Genomic DNA, 20216 nt, shown 5'->3' with positions numbered 1-20216 from the left:
ACGTGACTTTACCGAAAGAACCAAGAAAATGTCAGGGGAGTCAATTCAATAGTGGGGGGGGGGGGTTACAAGACATCTGGACCATCCTGTCCACACATCTGAGCACCCCCCGCGACTCTTTCAATGAATCTACAGCAGCTGCCCCCCCCCCCACACAACCTGTAACGTTCCCAACATTCACCGCAAGAGGGCGACGTTGAGATCCCTGAATGCAACACAAACCCCGCCACGCTCTCCATTGTACAGTCTTGGGTGCCCGACCCCACAAGGCCTCCCACCCCAATCTGTTGTCCCCAAGTGGGGCGAGCAAGTTTCTTGTCGCTCTGCTGACCGCGCTGTTTGGCGTCGGTGTGTCCGAGGAGGTCGCGGCGATTGATGCAGGAGGAGGAGACGTCGGTGCTGCTGCTGCTGCTGCGATTGTACCGGCGGCAAGGAGAGAGGCCATGGGAGCCTCCCGTGCCGCGACTCTGTTCCAGCTGCAGCAGCAGCAGCTGCATCAAGAGCACCACCCGCTACACGTGCGTATTTCTCGGTGCGCATGGGAGGCCGCGTTCGGCGGAGAGAACCAGCAGCAGCAGCAGGAGGAGGAGGGAGATAAAGAGCTGGAGACGCCACGGGAACAGCAGCGGCTTCATCAGCTGAAGCAGGCGGCCCTGCTGCAGGGACACGGGCACTTCCTCGGCCTGCGGCTGCGGGGGCCCACGGGGGTGCGCTGGGGTTCAGAGGGATCGTCGGGGTCAACTGGGACGACGGGGCCCGAGTCCACCCTGCTCGTGTTCGCGTGGCTCGACGACGACGACCCCCCTTCACAGGGGGACGTCGTCCCGGGGGCCCGGGCCGGCCCAGGGACCCCCTCAGCCCCCCCTCCTCTTCACGTGCGCGCCTCGGGCCTCTTCTTCCGTCACCACGGCCTGCGCCCCGGGGCCGCGGCAGTCGCGGTGGTTCCCCTCGGGGGGTCTCCCGCGGGGATCCGGCGCCTGGTGCTGGGAGCCCGGAGCAGGGCCGCCTTCTCGTGGGCCTCCAGGGAGGCCTTCGCGGCCGGGCTGAGGACATTGGCTGCCGGGGGTCCGCCCGGGGTCCTGGTGCGGCGAGGGGACCCGCTCGTTGTCGTCCCCTGCCTCCTCCCGATGATGATTGCGAACGGGGGGGTCACGGGTGGGCAGGGAGTTTCAGGGGTCCACGCGGAAGAGGGAGAATCTGGGGGAGCCCCGGTGACCGTGGGGGTTCAGGGGGTCTTTGGGGAGCACGGGGTCTCGGGGACAGCGGGGACCATTGCGTCCAGGCTGGCCGCTCTCAGCCTGGACCTCGTGGTCCTTGACTGTGGCCCCGTGCTCCAGGGGACCCTGAGGCCCGACGCTTCGCTCCTTCTCGCCGACCTTTCGGAGGCTGCCCAGGGGAGCAGGGCAGGGTCGGGCAACGGGGCAGGGCTCGGAGCGTGGCCGGGGAATGGGGTCAGGTCGGGGCATTTGGCGGAGTTGGCCAGCGGGGCAAGGGACGGGGCAGGGTCGAGGTCAGAGGAGGGGACGCGAGGGAATTTGGCCGTGGTGGAGGATGGGTTCGTGGCAAGAGGTTTTGGTAAAATTGAGAGTCTTGCGGGAGCAGGATTTGCAGGTGAATTGGGCCACGTGGCAGAGGAGTCGGGGGCCAACGCGGGTCTCGGCAATGGGAGGGCAGGTCGAGTGAACGGGACAGGAACTGCGTACGGCAATGACTTTGGTAATGATGGGACAGCGCCTCCATCAGGACTGATTGACTTCCACGACATCACAGGCGCAGCAGCGGGGTCGGAGGTCAGAGCCTTCGAGCGTGCGATGGAGGTGCAGCCGGTGCTGGCCTCAGACTTTGCTCGTCTCCTGGCGGATTTGACCGCCCGCGGCACAGCCTTGCCAGGAGGTGCCCCGGGCCACGCCGAGTCCACTGGGCCCCGTCGCACGATCAGGTGCTGGCCCAACGCCGGCCTCTCCGCACTGCTGAACAGGGACGTGGATTCTCACTCGAGCGTGGTGGTCGGCATGCAGACCCTCGGTCGGCTGGGCCTCTTCCACGGTGAGTGGGTCACGCTGTTGCAGCGACCAGACGCTGATGTGGCCAGGAACCGACCGGCCGACGGACACCACGAAGAGGATTCCCCACTTTTATATCCTGATGGGACTGGCCACCGGCGAGATGGAGTGTCAGAGGAAGAAGCAGATGACCGGCCTGCGGGTGAGAAAAGAGGTGGACGTTGCGCAAGGATATTTGGCGTTGACGCACGGGAACTGCAGAGGCTGTCGCTTCACCCCCGCCGGAACGATGGAGATGATTGCCTGGTAGAAGAAGCCCTCGTCTGCCCCAGCCTGATCTTCAATGCCTGCCCTCGCCCCTGGCCGATCACGTCTCTCAAGCCTGCATGTTGCTTCTTCACGGTGAGAAGCCGAGTCCTGATACACTGAAACACCCAAATCGATGGGGTGGTGTTATATTACTCTTTTTTTACTGTATACTGATACAGTAATTTTGCTGTGACGGTGCCACCTGAAGACGGAAGCTTGTGTTGCCTCCGAAACGTCGTGATTTAATTTATTTTTAATTTATTTTTTACCTACGTGACTTTACACGAAAACTTCAAATCTAGGATGAATGGTGTGTTATTCTTACGTGATGATCGTGACGTGCCTTCTCCCATTAAACCGGTCTGTCTGCTTTTTGCGTGCCTATTTTCGAACTTTTGTAGGTGGAAAGGCTGAGAGGGGAGGTCCCTTTGACGAGCAGCCGATCGGCCCTCGGGTGTCCCCCCAGCGCCGGCAGTCTCTGTGTGGCCATCGTGGAGTCTCCGCAGTACAAGGCCGGAGGCAGCTACGACAACATCCTGCGCAAGCACTTTGACACCCCCCGGTGCGTCCCACGTGCCTCCCCTCGGCGTGACACCCAGGACCCTGATCCGAGTTGATCCCTCGTCCCGGTGCCAGCTGACGGGGCAATATTCTTTGCGGTGGAGCAATGGGCTCGGGGGGGGGGGGGGTGCTGTTCCTTTCCAAATTAACTTGGAACGGTGGCTTGTTATTGGCGAGGGGTAGAATTCTTTTTTGCCTGATTCTCTTATTATTTGTAACGGGTGGAAATCTGTGGGAGTGGTTTTAATCAGCAAATGAGATGTCGTAATTTGGATATCATCGCAGACAAACCAGGCTGCCCCATATTTAGATTTTTTTTATTCTTAAAGATAAAATTAATTCAATTATTTTTAAACCAAAACGATTCTCTGTTTGGCTGAAGTACCTCACAGGTCTAAATGATTGACATTACCGATTTAGCCGATACCACCTCGGGTGAGTTAATATGCTAGTCATCAAAGTGGGCTTGTGTGTGCGTGTGTGTGCCCCTGTGTGTGGATGTGTGTGTGTTTCCATGCGGATGTGTGTATGTGTGCAGTCTAGTGAAGGCTGGAGACGTGCTGTGCATCCCGACAAGGCACAGTGCTGACTTCCTGAGTGAAGAGAAGGTGAAAGGGGCTCTCTGGTAAGTCTAGATTACAGTTTTCTCCTTTTGTCTCGCTCTTTCTCAAGTTCTCTGCCCATGGAACAGGTCCACGGCTCAAGCTCACTCCAACCCATCCGATCATACTCCCCCTCTCCACCCCTTCCCCCCCCACATTCTGCACCACAGTTCTTGAGTCAAAGATGAGGAAGAAAAGTTGAGGTGGCTTCCTCTTGACTTACCCAGCAGTGATTCTTTAGATTACACCATCACCAGGTGGTGTTCCTTTAACACCATGCACAGAACTCATTAAGTCATTATTGTTGAAAATCGCAGAACACCTGTATGAATGCAATGTTCATTTACATTCCATAAATGCATGAAATAACTTTTTCAAATGTGTCTGGATTTCATTTGTAAGTACCGGATAAGGGCAATGATGAGTGTTGTGAGACATCCATACTGCTGAAGTGATGATGCCTCCCAACTCTTCCTCCCCGTCTGCCTGTTTCATCCTCAATTCTGTCCCTTATTGGCTCCCCAAAGGTGGCCGGCGCTGTACTACCAGGTGAAGAGTGTGAACTTGGTGGAGGGTCGACAGGACGAGAAGCAGCGGCCTGGAAAAAATGGACAGATGAAGGAGAACGATGAGGGGCAACCAGGAGGCCAGGATCGGTCTGAAAACTCGTACTACTTGGTGGACACAAAAAGCACAAATGTGTACCTGGTAGGTGTCACCGCCGTTAGACTAATATCTAGTTTTTCCACGGGACAGCCAGTTGCATTCGACTCGAGTTGGTCTGAGAACGTCCGATTTAAGCCAAGTTGCCCTAATTTGGTCTGATTTCTCCCAGAACTCAAGTTAAAGGACAACTTGGCAAAAAAAGTATCTTTTTCATGATTTGCAAAGCTACTCAATCAATTATGTCAGTGGCCAATTCCAGAAATATGTGCGAGTCAAAAACCACTTTGGGGACAGAGTTAAACTTTAAATTGAATGTAAAGTAAAATTGTGTTTTTTCTACTCAGCCTGACGTAAGTAATTCAACCCTGTCCATCAAGTGAAATTGGTCCAGAGAATGCCAGGCTGTAGCCAAAATGCCTGGCCAATTCGAGTTCATAAGAAATATAGAAACGTGCCGTTGGCATGGCAACTCAAGTTCCAAAGTTAAGTTATGTGGCTTGTGAAAACTAGAGCCTTGTGGTACAGCATCTCACACTAAGTTTGTTTCTGGGCCAGGGCTAATATGAGTGGAAAGTGGCATCTGAACCTGTTGTGACCTCCCCGAGGTTGACTTATCCTTATATAAGTGCCTGAGGTGGTGTGTAAAATCATGCCCGGCCACCTTTGTGGCCAAACATAATACTAGCCACACCATTCCCTCGTTTGTTGTGTCGGCCTTCATAGGTGCTCGCTAACTGCACTTGCCCCAGCAGTATGTGGGTCTGTACGCAGATCTTTGTCTGTTGTGTGTGTGTGTGTACACATAGGAGGCATGTAATGACTGCCTTTTGTCAAGTACAATAGATTCATCTTCTTGGTTCTTTCGGTAAAGTCACGTACAATAGATTCCTTTTCTCAGAATATGTGTAAGATAATTTATTGTTTTTAATGTATGCTAATTTCATGCAAATTATATACTCGGGTTGCATTTAAGCTGATGAGCGGATAAAACAGTACAAATTAGATCAAGTGAGAAACAATGTAAACGAGGCTGCAAAAACAACCCCAAGAGAATCAATTTTCCTATTGGATTCTCTACCCCAAATCCTGACATTTAAATGTGATCGCTAGGGGAGAAAAAATCATACTTTTCTCTTTCGCTCTCCCTTTGATTGACTGCCTCTCTCTACAAAATAAATCCGCACACTCTTTTATGCACATTGCCTTGACACGCGGTTGCATTTAGACCCTGTACAATTCGAGAATGCATTGGTTTGTAATCATTAACATGCCTGGCCTATACCCAATGAACTAATCCCGTCTTCGTGACTAGGAAGGGTCTGTGAACGCGTTTGCGCCGGTACGGGTGGAAGGAGCTGGGGCCGCTGATGGGGGTCACCCGCTCTGGGACAGCGACTGCCCACCGGGGCTGACATCCGCCGTGGACGAGCTGACCGGCGTGGCACTCCCCTACGTCTCGAGCAGCAGGTCGGTGCCCACCCCCACCACCCGCTCCGCTTGTCTTGTTCAGGTGACATGTGACAACACCATTCGCGTGCACGTAGCGCTGGTTATGGACACTTGAGATATTGTTTAAATCAATGAGCCAGACGCGTCGACTACAGAGAGGATATCGCGCTCATTATCAGAGATTTCTCCCGCGGTGGGCAAAGAGCCTATCGAGGGGAGGTGGAAGAGGGAACAAAGTGGACAGTTAAATGATATAATTATCAATCTGACCAAGAAGCCCAGTGCATTATACGCACTTGGCTGCGGGCTGCACTTGGCAAATTAGCAAAGTGCGGCCTACGGAGGCTGGCACGAGGGTGCGAATTGAGAATTTTGTTCTTGAATTTTCCAGCACACTTCGTGCGTGCGCTTGTACTATTGATATTTTGCAACCTTTTTATTCGATCCATTGCTGGATGAAGACATCCCCGCAGCGTGTCAGTCATGGGGGTTGTTTGACCGTACTTCACTTTGTTGGTCAGTGCAAATTGGTGAAATGTTGTTGCGGAACAAGTTCATCGACCACGCACCGTGACTGTGAACCGAGGTCGTTGGGTTCATGGTGGAGTGCACTAATCAGGGCGCCACCACTTCACCCCATGCTTGATGTGCATGGCCAACACTGGGAGGAATGTCCTGTACGCCCTGCACTGTGCATTGTTTAACAGGGTCTAGTGTTTGTGTTTGTATGGGATTTTGCAGAGCTATTCTGGTCCAATTGTTCAATCTAGACAAATACACTGGACATCTGCCCAGGGACATCTCATTGAGTTAAAAGACTTTCCCAGGAGGGAACCTACTCAGGCTGTTTGGCTAAATTCATGTTTTGTCCATTTCTTGTATTGTGACCAGCACTCAATAATCGTCATCAGTTTATACTTCACAGAGCGTAATTCATTTTATAGTTTGCATCCTCCGCAAACGCATTCACACATGTGACTTTTGTGAACCCGTCATGTGCTTAACAAGAGAATAATTCAATCAATGAGCCAAAATCTAACATTAGTGTATCATTCGCATGTAGTTTGCGTAAAGAAAATTATCGGGCTGTGACACGACCTCGCCCTAGCGCGTTTTCCACTTGACGGTTCAAATCCAGTGGCCGCCCTGGTTAATACTACGGATGTGTGAACAGTAAAAATACACGCCGCCTTCTTCATAGTGGACGATAAAGATTCTGCGACATCATTTGCAAGGGTAGGTCATTGTGTGCCGGCACCATGGTCAAAATTTGCCAAATTTGAAAGAAATTACGTGAAAATTACTGAAAATTAGTTATGAAAATTAGTTGTGAAACTCAGCGAGGTTATCCTGAGTAAATCAGCGCCCCCCTCCTGCCTCCTTCCCACCAACAACGAGCCCCAGGGCCACCCGGGGCAGCACCAACAAAGCCCAGGGCATCTTCGGGGCAGGGGGGGGGGCCTGGGTCCCATTGGAATGCGCGAAAAAACGCAACGCAAGGGGCGTACACGTGCGAGAGTGTGTGTGCCCGTGTCCCTCAGCGCCGCGCTGCTGGATGGCCAGTGCTCAGTGCTGCTGTGCGGGCCCAGTGGGGCAGGCAAGACGGTGGTGGTGCGCGCCGTCTGCCGCCGGCTCAACCTGCACCTTGCGCAGGTCAGAGGACGTGGCCCCCCCCCCCCCCACACCGTTACGCACCCACAGTGCCGCTGCTTCTGCTGGCCAGATAGGGCGTGCTTGACGTGTTTGCCAATTCATTTAATCGCAGGGTAGCGAATTGTCGTGTGTCTTGTGTGTGGGGGTGGTATGTGGTGTGTGTGAGTGTGTGGTGCGTATGGTGTGCGCGTGATGCTTGTACGTGCTTGTGGTACGTGTGTGTGGTGTCTATGTGGTGTGGTGCTTGTGGTACGTGTGTGTGGTGTCTATGTGGTGTGGTGCTTGTGGTACGTGTGTGGGGTGTCTATGTGGTGTGGTGCTTGTGGTACGTGTGTGTGGTGTCTATGTGGTGTGGTGCTTGTGGTACGTGTGTGGGGTGTCTATGTGGTGTGGTGCTTGTGGTACGTGTGTGTGGTGTCTATGTGGTGTGGTGCTTGTGGTACGTGTGTGTGGTGTCTATGTGGTGTGGTGCTTGTGGTACGTGTGTGTGGTGTCTACGTGGTGTGTGTGTGGTGCTTGTGGTACGTGTGTGTGTGGTGTGTGTGTGTGTGATACCTGCATAGTGTGTGTGATGTACGGCCGCTCTTTGTCGTCGCGCGCCAGGTGAGCGGAGCGTCGCTCTGCAGGGAGACGGCGGCGGCGACCGAGGCTCGCCTGCGCTCGGCCTTCTCGCATGCCGCCGCCCTGGCGCCGTGCGTTCTGCTCGTCAAGGGGGTGGAACCCCTGGGTCGCGACGTGGGGGGCAAAGAGGACGCGCGAGTCACGCACACCCTGCGCCAGCTGCTGTGGGAGCGGCAGCGAGAAGCCGGGTATCGGCCTGCCACCACTCAGCAGCGATCTCTGCCCTCTGCTGGCTCCACACTAACCACTGCTAGCTTCCATACGAACCCCTACTCGCTACATACAAACCTCTACAGTCTTCATACTCACCCCTACTAGCTCCACACTAACCTCTACTGGCTCCACACTCACCCCTACTAGCTCCACACTAACTCCGACTGAATTCGATTCCCGCTCACGACCAATAACAGTGAACCGGGCCTTGCCCGACCCGACTGCGAAACCCCGCCTTAAATGAGTGCTCCGTGCGGCGGTGTGTAAACATCAGCACTCGGGAGACAAAAGGTGTGCCGGCTGCTGCTTCCCAGGAGCTCGCAAACAGCCCCTGCCCTGACCGGCACTCTAAACACTTCGCGGGGGAACTTTGTCTCCTGTGTGCGGCGCGCGCAGCCGCCTGCCGGTGCTGGTGCTGGGCACGGCGGTGTCGCGGCAGGGCGTCGCGCCCGGCGTGCAGAGTTGCTTTCTGCACGAGCTGCGCGTGGACGGCCCCGACGAGGGGTCCCGCGCCGCCATCCTGCAGGCGCTCGCGCACGCCTCGCCGCTCGGGCCCAACGTCTCGCTCGCTCGCCTCGCCCGGCACACGGCCGTCAGTGTTCGCAACGACCGCCGGCACGCACGCACGCACGCGCGTACACGCGGGTGGGACCACGTACGCAATGAGTGCGGGGGCATGTGCATGCCTACGTACAAATGCAGGGCCGCCCATAGGAGAGTGTGGGGCCCGGGACGAATCGCACCGTGTGGGTCCTCGGACGCCTTCAAACTTAACTGACACCGTGACGTAATAGCATGAGGCCCCCCCAAAGCACGGGGACCAAGGCAGTCATCCCAAATTCAATGAACCCGAGGGGAAGACGGCACAAGACCGGTTCACGTAATCGTCACTGGACTGTCCAGTCCTCTTGGTACTGTCTCGATTGTACTATCTGCCCCATCGTTCTGTCTGTACGGTGCAATAACCTGAAAGGCAGCCTATTTCACGTAGCTCGCAGAAACTCAACATTTCCACTTCTTGCACGTAAATTGTAAGTAATCTCGCGTGTCGACACGTATCGCGAGCGGAAGAGTCGATGTTAATCGACGAATCGATCGCTGCTTCCGTGTGCCGCCCCCGTCTCCCGCAGGGCTTCGTGCTGGGAGACCTCTGCGCGCTACTCTCCGGGGCATGCCGAGCGGCCTACGCCAGGGTGGCGCAGGCGTGGTGAGAGACGATTGTGCCGCGCGCATGCACGCTGGAGCGTTCAACGTTCTTGTTCTTGTTGTTTCAAACTAACTTTGTTTCATGCCGTGTGACCGCCAACCTTGTGGCCCGCGGATGGCAGGGGAGAGATTGTAGCTGTGGGTTGGAGGGGTGGAGCCAATGGAATCTCATGAAGACTCGCCGAGAATGGGCACACAGGTCCGGGCCGTGCGACTGCATCTAGGTCAATCCTGGGCTGTTCGTGGACTACTACTGAATCGGAATATTGATACTGGAGGAATCCGATGACCTCTGAAGCTCTTTTTCACAGATGTCCTGTGGGAGCGAGTCAGAACGTTACAACTACAAACACAGTACAAAAACGTCTCCGCACAATTTCCCAAGTGGCCACTCGGCGTGGGACCTCGCGACACCATCGCCGACCGGCCTTCGCCTCCCCACCCGTCTCCCTGCACTTGCCACCGACACGGCCTCCCATCCCGTCTCCCCGCAGCTCCGAGCATGGGTTCCTCAGCCCGGAGGAGGAGCGAGCGGTGTGCGAGCTGGGCGTGTGCGTCACCGCGGACGACTTCTCCTCCGCGCTCGACGAGCTGCAGGCCAAGCACGCGCACGCCGTGGGGGCGCCCGAGGTGAGCGGGCTCCGCGGGAGAGTCGAGATGTCGGCGAAAACCAATACCACGCTCGTGCTCACGCTAACAATCGCGACCTCCGATGAGCTGACTTACGGTGCGAAAGAAGCTCAACGTACGTACGTGCATACTGCAACGACCGCCGCCATTCGCCCGTATCGACGCACGTGCGAAAACCTACGTGCTCGGTTTTAGCGGTGCTGTTTGTCGCCGGCCGCTTGGCGATTTCGGTGCCCCTTCGGGGGGGGGAGGGCTGCTGTGCTCGGCAAACACGATACATTTGTAACCCCGCGTGCGGCACGCAGATCCCGCGCGTGCACTGGGATGACGTGGGGGGGCTGTCGGACGTGAAGCGAGAGCTGCTCGACTTGGTGCAGCTGCCCCGGCGGCTGCAGGGCCTGCGCTCCGGGTCAGGCCTGCGTCGCTCGGGCCTGCTGCTCTTCGGGCCGCCCGGCACCGGCAAGACGCTGCTGGCCAAGGCCCTTGCCACCGAGTGCTCCATGACCTTCCTCAGGTGCCCGATTGTGCTTTTGGAAATGTGGGAAAGTCGGCTAAGTAAACCTCCAGAGGGGCGTTGCCGAGCTCCCTCGCTTGGAGGACCCTTTCCTCCAGCAGTGGAGTGAGCAGGTAATTACAGGGCTGGATCTTTACCTGGGTTACCTTGTGTGGCGTGCCCACCTTAATCGGTCATCGCTGACGGCAATTGCCCCAGCAGTCTGTTGAGGCTACACAGGGGATCTTTGCACGTGCGTGCGTGTCCACCAACAGCGTGAAGGGCCCGGAGCTGATAAACATGTACGTGGGCCAGAGCGAGGAGAACGTTCGTGACGGTGAGTCGAGAGCCGCGCACGCCACCGTGTTCGCCAGCCGCCATCACGTTCGATTGATGCACGAAGCTCCCTCCCTGCGTTGTCCCCATGTCTGTCCGTGTGTGTCCTCCGTGTCCTCCACGTGTCACCCGCAGTGTTTGCTCGCGCGCGTTCTGCCGCCCCCTGCGTGGTTTTCTTCGACGAGCTCGACTCCCTGGCGCCGAACCGGGGTCGCAGCGGCGACTCCGGAGGGGTCACGGACAGGTGAGAGGTCACGGACAGGTGAGGGGTCACGGACAGGTGAGAGGTCACGGACAGGTGAGGGGCTCAGACAGGTGAGGGGTCACGGACAGGTGAGGGGTCACGGACAGGTGAGGGGTCACGGTGGGCTCGACGAGGTCGGGTGTCGGACGCCGCGGTAAAGTCATCGACTGCGCATCCCGTTGCCCGTTCTCTCCCGCTGCTTGCCGCCCCGCACCCCCTCACCCTTGCAATCGCCCGCCCCCGTCTCGCGCACTCTGACCCTGCAGGGTGGTGTCGCAGCTGCTGGCTGAGCTGGACGGGATGCACACGAGCGGGGACGTGTTTGTGGTCGGGGCCACGAACCGCCCGGACCTGCTCGACCCCGCGCTGCTACGGCCTGGGAGGTGACGGCGTAACGCGGGCGTGACACGCGCGCAACGCGACGTGTAACCGCGAGTGCGATATCCATTGAGAGTTGAACGTTCGTCCGTGTGGAGCCGGGTTTCTCAAACTCTAGTCCCCTCGTGATCCGTCACGGCCGGCTTCTGCAAACTTGCCGGTTTACTTCCGCTCATGAACACGTGAAGTGGTTACAAGCTGCACGTGCCTCCTGATGATTGCGGGACGCATTTTACATCACGTACGAATTAGGATAGCGAGCTTGTTTACGTGTGTGTACTTGTGCCGTGATGTGCGGAGAGTTCAGTCATATTAAGATTGAGAGCTTCTGTGCGCATATCTGTGTGTGCCACATGACATAAAGTGGGCTGATTAAGCACTCCATTTGGATTGACTCAGCCCCTTCCATATGAATGTGGAGTTTTCACCGCGGCTCAGCACTGTAATAAACCGCACAACACCCCATTTTCATTTGAGTGGCAAACTGCTTTGGCTTGAGCAACATCACCTCAGAGTTCCCTTGGCTGACAACTCCGGCCTGCACCTCACCTCGCTGCCCCGTCTGCTCCTCTGCTGCCCTCTACTGCCCCCGCAGGTTCGACAAGATGCTGTACGTGGGCGTGAGCGAGGATCGGGCTGCCCAGCTGCGGGTGTTGCGTGCCGTCACCCGCAAGTGAGGCCCTCTCCTCTCCCCTCTTCCTTTCCCCTGCCCTGTGAGGACGACTGCCCAAGCCAGGGGGATTGAGTTCGCAGCAGCTTTCGACTAGCCATTGATGCGCTCCTGCGGCCGTCTGGAACGCTCTTCCGAAATTAGGAAGCCACTGGCGCAGGACACTTTTAAATCATCTCGATGGAAAAATTATTTCTTTAGAACTTAATTTTTGCGTTTAGTTTGTTGTCCTTCCCCCGCACCTACAATTATCACGGTTGGTTACATACGGTGCGAAAGACTTTCAACATACATACACACATATGGAGCTCAAAGCCACACGACCCGAGTACTTGGCCTCCATTTCTCAACTCCGCTTCTTGCAATCCCGCACTGTCCAGAAACTGACATTGCGATAATAGAGAAAGTTAATATTGTATCGTGATAAGTGATATTGCGGTAACCCTTGCATCGACGTGATGAAAGCTGTTTTTGCTTTAGATTTGTCTTTAAATATGTTTGGGTTCATACCGCGTTTTATTGTGAGCTTAGAATTGTGAGTTCTCTTTTAAGTTAGTTCTACGTCCCTAGTGTTGTCATTGGCAGAGCTTTCATTCCGATTAAAGCTGTCCATTGCAAACACTGTTAAAGGACGCCATCCAAGGGCAGAAGCGTTTCAGATGTATTGCTTTAGGAAGACATTGAGAAGATGACGGAAAAGAAAAACGACGAACAAAGACGTGTTAAAAATAATTCTCGTGCCGAAAAATGCTGCTGGATTTAGACAGAAAGAGGATGGTGGCCTGACTGTGGACATTTAGTGCCCTCCTCCTCTTGCCTCTTGGGAACTCAAAAACAGATGTCGGTGGTGGTGGGCAGCATGACATCAAGGATCGTTCCAAGTTCAGCACGTGGAACATCACCAGAGCTCGCGTCGAGCAGACGTTGACAGACGACCCCCCCAAACCCGGAGTTGACACCGCCGGGGAGAAACGTAGTAAACACTTTCTTCGTGATTGGATCATCCCGGTTACTCCCTCCGGCATCCCCCTAATCTCCCTGTGGTCACCCCTCCCCTCGGGCTCCCTGGCCCGCACCCCCAGGCTGACGCTGGGCGGGGACGTGAGCCTGGAGGCCCTGGTGGAGGAGGCCCCACCGCGCCTCACGGGGGCCGACATGTACGCGCTCGCATCGCACGCCATGATGGCGGCCGTCAAGCGAAAGATTGCGCTCATCGAGAGAGGTCTCTCCCTCACATCACCACCACGGGGGAGAGAAGTGTTGCGTGTATGCGTGAGAGTGCGTGTTTGGGGAGTTGGCACAGTAGGGGGCACAGTCGGTCAACCCGTGGCTGCTGGGTCTGTCCCGTGACCTCGTGTCAGCGAGCCTTTGACACTTCACGTTGTCTCAAAGTGCACCTGCCCTGACACAAGCGCGGTGGTGATGTCACCGCCGCTCACGAAAAACACCAGTGGCCGAATGTTTGAATTGGTCCTGTGCCTCTCCTAGGTCGACTCGGCCTCAAATGAGTGCCTGGTGTGGTGTAAACATCACCACTGCAGAGACAAAGGTGGCCAGGCATGGTGTTGACCACCCACCCCCTCGTATACTGTGGCAAACTTCATAGGTGCTAGCTAACAGCACATTGCACTTACAGCCTGTTCAGGCTATGCGGGGGATCTTTGTCTTTTGTGTGTGTGAGACACTTGATCTCATGACAACCACGACACGAATGTCACAAGAGAAATAAAATTGAGAAATGCAGAACCCTTAAAACTGGGATGTAATCCAATTATTCAAATAGTCAATGACTCTTGATTTCACTGTGTAACACGTTTTTTTGTCCCTGGGTAGTAAGTGTCATTTTCTAATTGATTTTGCCTCAAAAGTACAGAAAATGGCTATTCCCCACAAACTTTGCTTTTGTGACCAGGACAGTGATATTTTTAAATTAACCTATTGTCAATGAGAAAACGTGTGCATTTGTGTCATTCCTTCACAAATGTTTTCATTCCCATTATTCGACTAATCGGACAACATGAAAATCATTTCAAAAGGAAGCCTCGTCACACTGGGCGTGTCTTGATAAGACGGCGTTTCTCTCACCTTCGCGAGGCAGGAAGTTGAGGTGGCTTCCATTTTGTAAAGCCCCCCGAGCAAGCGACCACGAAACCCGACTAATCATCCCGGCTCTTGAGGACGATAAAATCAGGAGGGGCGAGGGGAGGATGTGATCACGCGGCGGCGGTGGCGGTGGTGCGCGCGTGTGCGAGCAGGAGAGGACACGGAGGAGTCGGAGCTGGTGGTGGAGGATAGCGATTTCCGCACGGCCCTCGGTGCCCTGCAGCCGTCGGTGACGGAGGAGGAGCTGCGCCAGTACGAGGCTCTGCGCCAACGGCACACGCCCGCCAGCCGGCGCTGAGACGCCCGACAGACGCCACCGCCATCGTCGCCACTGCCATCGTCGCCGTTCGGCATGGAACGATGTATATTGTTGCCGGGCACTGTCACATTTACAGATTGTGTCTGTAAACCAGGCCTTCGGCTGAAGGGGGAAAATTGTTGTATCTTACGCGTGGTGTTAAAGTGTGCTACGATGTTACTTTGCAGAGCCATTTGGCTACGTGGTCAGTGACTTTTTGCAAAGTACGGAGAATCAATGCATCTCGAAGGTTAAAGGGTTTTTTCCTGAATTTCTGCTTTTGGTGATAAGTGCCTGGTCAACTTGACATTTGCCGTAAACGTTGCATCAGACGGCCAAGTTGTACACGCGATGTTTCCTGTTCCACAAGTTCAAGGTCAAAGACTCTCATTTGCCCTGCGGATGAGGGTCTCAATCGATGGCCATTTCTGTCGTGGATAATTGACGTGAATTTTCATTCAGTTTCAGATCTAGATGCTGTGATCCAATTAACCGCTTGGCTTGTGATGACCTCCCGATTAGCATGGTTGGCTACATACTGTGCAAAAGAATTTAGATGTACAGAACAACAAAGAAACGGTCACATTCTCCACTATTTCCATGGTGAACTGGATCGCTGAATGTTGTGAATTGAAGTCATCGAGAAAAGTGTCCAGCGAAGCTTTCGAATGTGCCCATAAGACGCGAGTGTCATTGACATCTGTACCAATGCGGGGGATTTAAGATGACTGGATTCCAGAGCCTTGTTGATATTGTTCAAAACATCAGTTGGTTATTACGGGGGAAAGGGGTGAACCCAGAGCTGTGGATTTCTGGATGCAATGGGTTTCTGGAGGCAAGGATTTGCGGCCCAGATCGGCCACTGGGGATTGTGTGTGTGTGTGGATCTGTTTTCTAATTACGTTGCGACTGTCGATAGAATTGGTCAAACAAGTGTTCGTTGAGAATTGAAATGCGCTCATTATTTGCACTGCGACATTTGAACGTGTCATAGTCATCTTTAAAAATTGTCACCGCCAAATATACATCAATGGCCTTCATAATCATTCTTGATTATTGACGACTTGATTTGAAAATTTGCCTCATCATCATCTTCTTCGTGATCATTGATCATCTTTTTATTTGCTCTTGAACATTGCCAACTTTTTTTAAATAATTGCCTTGTTCACTCAATTTGCTTCCCCCATGGGAAAGTACAGTAAATGCATCTGAAGAGTAAGATGCCATGCCACGTGGCGTGTGGTCGCCCTCATCCAGCAGTGGATATACAATGGCTAATTCTGGTGAGATCTCGTAATGACGTCACGATGCCGTGAGGTCGGCCGACTCCATTGTCCTTCCCAGCTCCACTTTTCTCAACATTCTGTCGTCGTGACCTGGAGCTCTGGGACACTTTGTCAATTCAGATGTTTTTTAGTTTTTATTTTCTTGGAATATAATTTGAGAAATTGTATATTGATAATTGAGTGGAATGTACATTTAATTAATGTGTGAAATTACATTTTTAACTGGAAATTTTCATGATGAAAAATAATTTGTGGCCCAATTTATAAAATATTCGGGGACTTGATTATCATTTTTATTTATTTCACCGGGTTTTTTTCGCGGATTGGTTGGGGGGGTTAAATTGTATTACCCAATGTTCAAAGATTTAACCTAGAATTTCCTTTGTCCTGGACAAGTTAAAAGTGCTGTGACATTTTAATGAGGGCAGTCTAAACGTATCTGTGATACCTTGATTTTTAAGAAATAATTTATTCATGGAGGTCATTTGCGACACAGGGTGGTGCACTGCCGTATGCAAGGGTTCAAAATTGACGTTTTTCCTTCATCTCGTGCCATCGTGATCATTTAAATTCACGCCCGCGTGGGTCGACGTCGTTGCACTGCACAACTCTCCGATGTGTTTTGGGGTCGTATCTCGCGTCGTGCCGAACTACGTCTGGACGCTTCGCTCCACGTGCTCGGAGCTTCTTTTATCAACCGAATTGAGAAGAATGTTCCCAAGCGCGTGGAGTGAAACGTCGGACATTACGCGGAACGATGCGGTGCAATCCAATACGACGGAGGAGAACCACTGCAAAGGTTTTCGCGACCGATATGAACGAATTGATTTTTGTATCAGATGTCCAAAGTAAAACTCGCGTCGTAAATCATCCCGCGACACGATAGTCAATCAACAAAGTTGTCACGTGAACAAACGTGTCAATTACGACAAATTTTACTTACGCGATCTGACCACAAATAAAAAAAATCAATTAAGAATCTGGTAAAACCACAATTGCAATCCAATAAGGAACGACGACCATTGATGTTAATGGCACCCACAAAACCGACATAAAAGGGGACATTTCCACGCGAGTGTTTTGGCCTCGGGCTACGGCAAGGTCCAAGTCCTTGCCTCGAGGTCACCGTCTGCCTGCCTGCAGGCGGAGCGGAACAAGCGGCAGGCGGACGGACGAACGAAGGTGGGAGGGGGGGGTGCCGCGTGGTGGGTTTCTTTTGTATGAAGGCCACGTGGCTCGCTGCCATTTACTCGACGACGGGAGCCGGTCACATGAAAGGGACCGTATTGATCGGGCCCCATCAAACGAGCGGCCCCTTTGAGTTACCCAAAGCCGCCCATAATGTATGCCTTTATAGCGTATTGCTCATGCGCACCCATTATTTATACACACGTGTGTACACACTTTGTGTGTGTGTTATTATTTTAGGAATGTGCAGCATCTGTGTGTAGATATATTGAAGGCTAAGTCGACCTAGCAGAGGGCAGTGTAGCCAAATTCCACTGCGGCAACGCCTGCGCTGGAGATTATTCTAGAAGTGTTAGAATGTTATTTATCTACATGGGGGTTTGTTTGGCTATACTTGGTGTTGATAACGTGCGGTTGGGGGAGGAGGGCGGTGGTAGGGGAGGTTGGGTTCAGATATAAATTGCCACTGATGTTATCCGTGGCCGGGAAGCGAACTTAGGTCATCATGGCTCGGTGGGCAAACCGCCGCGGCCACCGCTCGCCCAGGAATCATAATGAGGTCAATGTTTAGTTGGTTCACTCGGAAAGACCTCGCGCGATCGGATTTCTGGCCCTTAAAAGGTGGCCTTTTATTTGCCACTTGTCGCTAACCGATCATATTTGGATTCGAACGAACGAACGAACGACGTCAATTTCGCCGAGACGACAGCGGCGGCATCGGTTGTGTCTTTGGCGGCACGAACACAGGCGGAGATCAGCGTCTCCCCCAACCCGTCCACGTCTCCTTCACAAAGTGGAGAGTGAAAGACTGAGCCACAGTTACAGTGCCGATTGTGACCGTACAAACCCACGGACTGTGTAGCAGTAGCTTATTGTCGACTGCGCTTCTTCAATGGAGGAGCAGCAAAACGACGCGAAGTGTCTCTCCCTCTCTCTCCTGAAGCCCGCTCGTCTTTGGCGAGCAGACCTTGGACATTGGTGTTTAGCTCCCGAACCCAGTGCTGCCATACGCGAGAATATAATTAGGTAAATGCAGTACTGTACGTATATGCCATTGCCAATACTGAGGTCTGCATTAAGCACTGTTGGCGTAAAGTACATTTATTGTCTACTCAATGGGATGAAATCTCTTTCATCTCATTCCGGCTTTTAATAAATCCATTAACCCCAACGTGGCTCTGAAAGCAACCACGTCCATCGCTTTAATTGCGGAGGACGCGACCGATAAAGTATGGGCCAGCAATGCCATAGCATCATCATGGGCTACTGCGCTCACTGGCCGTGGTGTGTTGGCATATTTGTGGGTCCTCTTTCAATATTTTAGATGACGTACACGAGATATAAATCTAGTTAGATGAGAGGGATGGTAAACAGAAAGAGAGATGTAGTGACAACGGATGCAGACACAGCGAGACCAATTCTATTATGTTAGTGTTGCCTGTTGTGTGTATTGAGATATGAAGTTGATATTATTTTTGACGCGCCGCTGTGGTTTTCAAGAATCCATGGCCGCTTGAGCTACTTGGGGAGCCGACGCTTTTGCCCGGGTTCGCCTTTGCTCGCCGCCCCTGATTACTGCCGTGGAAGCGTTGGCTCTACGAATAATATTTACCCAGCAAAGCCTAATTGAGTCTCAAGACGCTTCGTCAAGAGGATTCTGCTATCTTGGGATGTTTGACCAATTCCGTGAATGTCAGAGTTGGGCTGCACGTGTAAAGAAGGAACCCCGCCACGCAGGGGTGACGCTCAAAGCTCCGCACAGATGCCCCCCAACAACCGACTCATGCAAATGTCAATAATAATGCGTTTGGTGATGATGCGTGGGTAGTGGTGCATAAGCACACAACAAATTAACGCATTCGCCAATAACACAGTGGTTATAAAAAGGAAACGTAAAGGCAACAACAGTTCAAACGATGGCCCTCCTTAGCAACAGAGCGAGGCCAGAGAGCGCGGATAATAAGAGTTGGGAGATTGCACCCATGATAACCATTGTCACCATGATGACCATTGTCACCATGATAACCATTGTCACCGCTGTGTAGCCCTAACAGACTGTTGGGGCAAGGGCTGTTAGCGAGCACAATGGCCAGCATGGCACGCGAGGGGGTGGGTGGCCAGCACCACGCCCGGCCGCCTTTGTCTCCCCAGTGGCGATGTTTACACATCGCACCGGGTACTCATTTAAGGCCGAGCCGACCTAGGGGAGGCCCAGGACCGGTTCAGATAATCGTCACTGGTGTTGGGCGTGAGCGGGAATCGAACTCGGCTCGCCGGGTTCGTAGCGCAGTGCGCTAACCCACTACACCACCGCTCCCGCTTTGTCATCACACATACACACGTGAGGCACACACAGACAGACACGTGAGACACACACACACACACGTGAGACACACGCACACACACGTGAGGCACACACACACACACGTGAGACACACACAGACACACACACGACACACGTGAGACACACGTGAGACACACGTGAGACACACGTGAGACACACGTGAGACACACGTGACACACACCAGGCACACACGTGAGGCACACACACACGTGAGGCACACACACACGTGAGACACACAGACACACACACACAGCGCATCCACCTCGCTGTCTCCCCCCCCCACGTCCCCGCGTCCCCACCGACGTCCACGCTCGCAGCCCTCACGGGCGCCTAAATTTAGCGCCGGGCACGCGGCGGCGCCTGCAACGAGGGGATGAGAGCGGCTCACGAATACAAAACTCGGCAATGTCACCCGTCAGCAGCACCACCACCATCACCACCAACCACCATAATCACCAGCACCACCAGCATCAGCAGCACCACCACCATCAGCAGCTCCAGCACCATCACCACCAACCACCATAATCACCAGCACCACCAGCATCATCATCACCACCACCATCAGCACCACCACCATCAACAACCACCATCATCACCAGCACCACCACCATCAACAACCACCATCATCACCACCACCATCATCACCACCACCACCAACCACCATTATCACCACCATCACCAACCACCATCATCACCACCAGCACCATCACCAACCACCATCATCACCACCAGCACCATCACCCACCACCATCATCACCACCAGCACCCACCACCAGCACCATCACCCACTACCATCATCATCATCACCAGCCCAATCACCAACCACCATCATCATCACCACCACCACCACCACCACCAACCACCACCATCACCAACCACCATCATCACCACCAGCACCATCATCACAGCATCGTCACCATCGTCAGCACCACATTTGGCATCGGCATCCTGACGCTTTTTTAA

At 53.7% G+C, this 20216-nt stretch overlaps 1 protein-coding gene across 1 annotated transcript; it reads left to right on the top strand.

Moving 5' to 3' along the window:
* The first annotated feature begins 230 nt into the window (after positions 1–230).
* PEX6 (peroxisomal biogenesis factor 6) lies at positions 231–19526 on the top strand. The gene is made up of 17 exons (XM_078858567.1): positions 231–2405; positions 2714–2874; positions 3412–3498; positions 4003–4183; positions 5454–5608; positions 7132–7243; positions 7847–8052; positions 8474–8669; positions 9208–9284; positions 9778–9913; positions 10219–10427; positions 10682–10743; positions 10878–10986; positions 11253–11369; positions 11960–12037; positions 13117–13256; positions 14290–19526. The coding sequence occupies exons 1-17, from the start codon at positions 444–446 to the stop codon at positions 14433–14435; spliced, it is 4134 nt and encodes a 1377-aa protein (XP_078714693.1). The 5' UTR covers positions 231–443; the 3' UTR covers positions 14436–19526.
* Positions 19527–20216: the final 690 nt, after the last annotated feature.

The sequence above is a fragment of the Lampetra fluviatilis genome, chromosome 7, assembly GCF_964198595.1.
Source record: "Lampetra fluviatilis chromosome 7, kcLamFluv1.1, whole genome shotgun sequence".
In the NCBI taxonomy this organism is placed as follows: Eukaryota; Metazoa; Chordata; class Hyperoartia; order Petromyzontiformes; family Petromyzontidae; genus Lampetra; species Lampetra fluviatilis.
Note: the sequence above shows the minus strand (reverse complement) of the source record. Positions and strands in the feature narration are given on the sequence as shown.

What these genes read in the sequence shown, in the direction of transcription:
- PEX6 (XM_078858567.1), top strand. Translation starts at nt 444, where the DNA reads ATGGGAGCCTCCCGTGCCGCGACTCTGTTCCAGCTGCAGCAGCAGCAG. An exon ending in CCCTACGTCTCGAGCAGCAG is followed by an intron (nt 5,609 to 7,131) that starts GTCGGTGCCCAC and finishes CGTGTCCCTCAG; the next exon opens with CGCCGCGCTGCTGGATGGCC. An exon ending in CGAGGAGAACGTTCGTGACG is followed by an intron (nt 10,744 to 10,877) that starts GTGAGTCGAGAG and finishes TGTCACCCGCAG; the next exon opens with TGTTTGCTCGCGCGCGTTCT.